General features: G+C 41.4%; 1 protein-coding gene across 1 annotated transcript in view; it reads right to left on the bottom strand.

Moving 5' to 3' along the window:
* Positions 1-6,535, bottom strand: part of LOC116085637 (sperm-associated antigen 6) — a 49,766-nt gene that overhangs the window by 9,396 nt on the left and 33,835 nt on the right. The window contains exons 9-10 of the mRNA XM_031363222.1: positions 5,211-5,327; positions 1,075-1,220 (exon numbers count right to left, since the gene is read on the bottom strand). Coding sequence (XP_031219082.1) covers positions 1,075-1,220; positions 5,211-5,327 — 263 coding nt within the window. The remainder of the gene's footprint in view (positions 1-1,074; positions 1,221-5,210; positions 5,328-6,535) is intronic.

A 6,535-nucleotide genomic window follows, 5' to 3' on the forward strand; every position in this document is an offset into this window, starting at 1 on the left:
AACTTTTCTCATCATAATGCAATAAAAGTTTAAAAAGAAAAAGAAAAAAAAACAACAATCCCAGAAAATGGTAATTATTAAATATTAAAACAAATAGATAACAGCTATTATTTACATATAACATGTAAGTTTCTAAATCTAGAATTTGTATTTTCTAATAATGATCCAGAAAATATAAATGTGTATTTTTTCAGGTTTTATGGTATTTGTCAAGACTTAGTTGTTTTATTCCAGTTTTTCTTCACAACTTTATTTTATTTAAGGGGCAATATAATTCTCTTTTTTCTTTATATGATCTAAGGCTTAGGCTTACTGCTCTGCAAATCAACTCCAGTTTTTAAAATACTAATCTGAGCTGCAAGTGGGGCTTGGTGGGGATGCTATTGTCTGGCAAGCATAAGGCCCTGGATTCAGTTCAGTTCCTGAATTGCAAAAATACTTAATTTTCGTGAGGTAAAAAAATCAGGAAAAAGCTGGGCAGTGGTGGCACACACCTTTAATCCCAGCACTTGGGAGGCAGAGGCAGGTGGATTTCTGAGTTCGAGGCCAGCCTGGTCTACAGAGTGAGTTCCAGGACAGCTAGGGCTACACAGAGAAACCCTGTCTCAAAAAAAAAAAAATCAGGTAAAAGCTATACATTCGCCTCATGTAGAATTTCAAAGTCCACATATTTATATACTCAACATAAAGATTTGGCCCATGGGAAGTGACACTATTAAAAAGTGTGGCCTGGTTAGAGAAAGTGTGTCACTGTGGGAGGTGGGCTGTGAGGTCCTATGTGCAAGCTCTGCCCAGTGTGGAAGAGACTCTTCCTGGCTGTCTTCAGATCAAGATATAGAATTGTGAGCACCATGTCTCCAGCACCATGCCTGCCTGGACGCTGCCATGCTTCCTGCCATGATGATAATAGACTGAACCTCTGAAATTGTAAGTCAGCCCCAACTAAATGTTGTTCACTATAAAAAGTACCATGTTCATGGTGTCCGTTCACAGCAATGAAACCCTAACGGAAACGGGCTGTATTTGAAAATTGCAAACATTGTAATATTGAACTCCTCAGTCCATCCTCCTCACCTTACTATCTCCTCTGGGTAGCAATTGTTGATGCTGTTGATGTACTCCTGCAGGAGAGAGCCTGGCTCTGCCTTTATCTCCTGGACCTTTTTAAGTCCACCACTCGTCACAAAAAGCCGTCGGGCTTTGCTGTCATGAGGCAGCACCTTGAAGAGGAAGCGCACAAAACATCATCTCTTCTTTCCCAAGTTAGAGTTTTACTACTGAAAACAACTTAGCGGGGAATTTATTCTCAGTGTATCAATTACATAGTAGGCCAAATCTGCTAATTTGAAGTAAAATACACTCTTTTGAAAAGTATATTAACTTTTTCATGTTGCAGAAATGGAATAAGGCACTGAACATGAGCAAAGTTTATATGATCCACTCCCGAGTGAAGCCCACCTACAGCCACCCCTCTGAGGTCTCTCCACCCTCTGAAAAATAAAAGGCAAGGTCTCTTCTCTTCATATCCTAATACCTGAATATCTTGACTCCTTGCCAGGCCACTCTTCAACTGAAGCTGTGTTTCAATAATGAAGACCACAAATGCTGGGCAGTGCTTGTCTTTGCACTGGGCTCCTTCTCTCTAGAATGCCTTTCCACCACTCAGAACTGTCCCCATTGGCCTGGGGGGCTCCTTCTCACTCTTTGCAGCCCTAACTTTAAGAAGATCCTGGCTGCAGACACACACGATCTCAGCACACAGGTCACAGGAGCGCAAGCCAGGATGACTAGGAATTTGAGGCCAGCTGGGGATACACAGTGACTCCCAGTTTAAAAAAAAAAAAAATCCAAGGTCTAGGGAATAGAGTTCAGTGGCAGAGCAAGTCCCTAGGTTTGATTCCCAGACTGGGAGGGAGGGACAGAGGGAAGGGATGGAGGGAGGGAAGGGAAGAAGAAAAACACACAGGGAGGAACTTTTAAGGAACTATCCAATCTGCTGGGAGCAAACTGTCAAAGACACACACATACTCTTATGAATAAGTGATGTTATATTATGAAATAGCATCTTCGGTTTCCTTGGCTTTGGTGGTCAAACTCCCATATATTCTACTGTTTTTTCTCTTTTCTGTTAAATTTTTCCCAAATATATGATCATGTTGTCTCTTCCTCACTCCTGCCAGATCCTCCCCATCTTCCTAACTCAACCATCCATCTCTCTCTACCACTGTGTGTGTGTGTGTGTGTGTGTGTGTGTGTGTGTGTGTGTGTGTGTGTTTAACACAAAAACACATAATGACTTTTATTTGCTCAGTATGAACCTTCAACGTTGGAGGACAGTGTTCACTTGAATGAGCACTATGTTCAGCAAGTTCAGTAAGAGCATCATGTCTTTCTCGTTGACCTAAAGATTAGACTATAAGAGGGACTGTCCCAGAGCTGACATCTGTGGATGACCCAATCATCCCTTACTGCTCCTTCTCTCGGGTGACTAAAGTAGCCAGCCACTTCCTAGTTAGCATCTAAAAGACATGAAAGTGAAAAATGGACCAGCTCTCTCCGCGTAAAATGTAGTGCTCTATCTACACTGTGTAGACTGCCACTGTGTGGACTGTCAAATCACAGAGAGGGAAAGAGTTTTCTTGGACTGAGGAAGACAGAGCACAGGTGTCTGTTACACAGAACCTTGTTCAGAGGTGGCGTCATCACGGGGAAACTTTGTTTCCAGTAACAACTATGCTTAAAGGTCAGCTAAGCAGAGAACGAAAAGCAATCTGTAACCTGGCTCTCAGAGGATACCTTGTAGGAAGCTTACTTGACTACTATAGAGTCTACTTTAAAGTGGTGAGATTCACACCAGCAATCTCAACATTAGGAGGTGGGGTAGGGCACAGTGGTTCACACCACTAATCTCACTCAGCATTAGGAGGTGGGGCAGGGCACAGTGGTTCACACCACTAATCTCACTCAGCATTAGGAGGTGGACAGGAATAAACTCCAGTCCAGTTGGAGCCTACACAGTGAGACTTGTTTTTGTTCACTAGCTGCAGAAATACGGGATGCAATCAGAGAGTCTCGTGTGTGTATGTGTGTGTGTGTGTGTGTGTGTGTGTGTGTGTGTGTGTGTGTGTGTGTATGTGTGGCTTTGTAAGAGTATTCAAATGAACATGCCCTCTTCTGTTAATTAGTCAAAAGTGGCAATTGTCTTCAACATTTAATGTTGTTCCTTTTTATTTTCATTTTATTTTTTATTTGTTTGAGACAGAGTCTTAACTAAGTACCCCTGTCTAACTTAGAACTTGCTATAAAGACCAGGCTGGGCCTGAACTCACAGAGATCGGCCTGCCTCTGCTTCCCAAGAGCTGAGATTAAATGTGTGTACCACCATGACAGATCTGAACATTTGATTTCTTTAAAACAATACTTGGTTATATTGTTTTCATTTTTTAGTTATTTATTTAATATGTATCTTGGACAAAAAATAACTTCTTTTTTTATTAGCTATTTTCTTTATTTACATTTCAAATGATACCTCTTCTCCTGGTTACCTCTCCAAAAAATATAAGAAACAAAAACAAAAACAAAAAACAAACCCTGTTTCCTCCTCCCTCCCCCTGCTCACCAACCCACCCTCTCCCACTTCCTGGCCCTGGCATTCCCCTACACTGGGACATAAACCTTCACAGGACCAAGAGCCTCTCCTCCCATTGATAACCGACTAGGCCATCCTCTGCTATACATATGCTGCTAGAGCCATTAGTCCCACCATGTGTGCTCTTTGATTGATGGTTTAGTCCCTGGGAGCTCTGAGGGTACTAGGTAGTTCATATTGTTGTTCATCCTAAGGGGCTGCAAACTCTTCAGCTCCTTGGGTCCTTTCTCTAGCTCCTTCACAAAATAACTTCTTAATATATGCCATCTCATTAATATTTACAATTAGAAAAAGCACTTACTATTCCCAACTTACATCTAACCAAACTTAGGCTTTGAGGATCAAAACTCTGCCAAAGAATTAGACTGTAGCTGGGATTACAGTTCAAGGGCAAAGCACATGTCTAGCATACATAAAACCTTGGGGACCACACTGAACACAAAACAATAACTTCTAATCCCACACAAAACCATTGTGGCTAGTGGCTGACATGGGCTCTTTTGCTGTGTCAAATATATAAAGCACAGTCTCAGTAGTTCTCAGGAGCCAAACACTGAATCTGACACACTGTGGCCATCATGGCATCCTTCCTCGTCAGCTGCCACCCCACCTTTCTCAGCTTAACCTTTCTATCACACTTTCATTTACATGATACAGAATGAACATGCAACTATCTAAGAAATGATCTAAGAAACAGTCACATTTCTTAATTTTAACTAAAGCTGTGAATATGCAGGACTAGAGAGATGGCCTAGCACTGAAGAGCACTGATTCTTGCAGAGGGTTTGATTCTCAGACCCATATGGTGGCTCACAACCATCCATAACTCCAGCTCCAAGCAACCTGTGACCTATTCTACCTTCACACAGTGCTCATACACATATGTGAGCAAACATATACAAAAAAAAAAAAATTTAAACTGAAACATTTTAAAACAAATGAATATGATTAAATGGCTCTCAGAATCTGTAATAAAGAGCATAATACTTCTGAAACCATTTTCTTCTCTCTTTCTTTCTTTCTTTCTTCCTTTTTAATAAAGATCTTTCCTGTGGTCCTAGATGTCTGAGGTTAAAGGACACTGGGAAAGATGAATAGATACTTACCAATACAAAGTAGCAGTGGTAGGGGAGAAGAATCACCTCTTTAAATTTTTATATCATTGTTATATTATCATCATTATTATCATTACTGTGCATAAAGGAGGACACATGCAGGTCATGGCACACATGTGGAAGTCAGAGAACAATTTTTCAGGTTGTCTCCTTCCACCGTGGGTTCCAGGGATGCAATTCAGGTTACCGAGCTTGTACAGCAAGTACCTTTACCTAGCGAGCCATCTCACCAGCTCAATTGTAATGCTTTATGTGTTGACATACTAGGTACTTCCTGAGAAAAGGTTTAAAAAGCAGGGAGAGTCAGCATTGCCTGGGGTTTTAACATATGTGTCTGTGTTAATGCATATGGGCAGGAATGGAGAATTAAGTAGTAAAGCCCACAGTCCCTCTTACAGAAGCAAATGGGAAAGCAACAAATTGACAGGTTAATTTACTTTTCTTACCTTACTGAACTGCCCAACAACATGTTTCAGGATATTGGGAGGTGCGTCATACAGGAATGGCTCGAGGGCTGGGAGGTAAGTGCATTTCTGAAGGATATTCTTTATAGCTTTTTTACTCTGTTGAAATACAAAGTAAAATGCATATAAAATATTAACATTTCATAGCCTATATTCCTAGATTTGGAAATAAAACTAGTTTACTTATTATGATGGTTTATACATGCTTGACCCAGGGGAGTGGCACTATTAGAAGGTGTGGCCTTGTTGGAGTAGATGTGTCACCTTGGGAGTGGGTTTAATACCTTCAATCCTAGCTGCTTGGAAGCCAGTTTCTCCTAGCTCCCTTCAGAACAAGTGGTGGAATCTCAGCTCCTCCAGCCCCATGTGTGTCTGGATGCTGCCATGCTCCTGCCTTGATGATAATGGACTGAACCTCTGGACCTGTAAGCCAGCCCCAATTAAATGTTGTCCTTATAAGACTTGCCTTGGTCATGGTTTCTGTTCACAGCAATAAAACCCTCAGATCTAACTGATCTAACCTGCATTTGTTACATTTTTAAAAATAGTTGTATTAAAAAAAAAAACTATTTTGACTGGCTTTTATCATAGAATAGCTTCCTGCTAAACCTTAAAACATTAAGTGAATTGTTAAGTTCTTAAAATATCTGTGAGAAAATTAAAATTATAAATCATAGTTAGAGGCTATAAATTATCATACATTACATAATTATATAGACTATTGTATAAAGTTTATAGATATGAAAACAGATAACTAAAATATTCCATTTCTTCTAACCAATAAATCTAAGAAAATACCTATTATACAGTATCATTTTCAGATAAATATGCATTCAGAAGTATCTATTGCATTCATCTTTCAGTGTGCATTTACAAAGATGCTGCTGTGGCACAGGTAGACATTTCCTCCTTCTCAAGTTGAAGCAGAAGAGATTTACTGAACTCTCAATACCAGAGAGTGTATCACCCACTGCCTGGCATGTCCCCATGCTGCCTGGCATGTCCCCAGGCCACCTTGCATGTACCCAGGCTGCCTTGCATGTCCCCATGCTGTCTGGCATGTTCCCAGGTGGCCTTGCATGTCCCTATGCTGCCTTTCATGTCCCCATGCTGCCTTGCATGTCCCCAGGCCGCCTTGAATGTCCCCAGGCCACCTTGCATGTCCCCAGGCCACCTTGCATGTCCCCAGGCTGCCTTGCATGTCCCCAGGCCGCCTTGCATGTCCCCAGGCCGCCTTGAATGTCCCCATGCTGCTTTGCATGTCCCCAGGCTGTCTGACATGTCCCCATACTGTCTTGCATGTCCCC

This window comes from Mastomys coucha, unplaced genomic scaffold (assembly GCF_008632895.1).
Source record: "Mastomys coucha isolate ucsf_1 unplaced genomic scaffold, UCSF_Mcou_1 pScaffold12, whole genome shotgun sequence".
Taxonomy (NCBI): domain Eukaryota; kingdom Metazoa; phylum Chordata; class Mammalia; order Rodentia; family Muridae; genus Mastomys; species Mastomys coucha.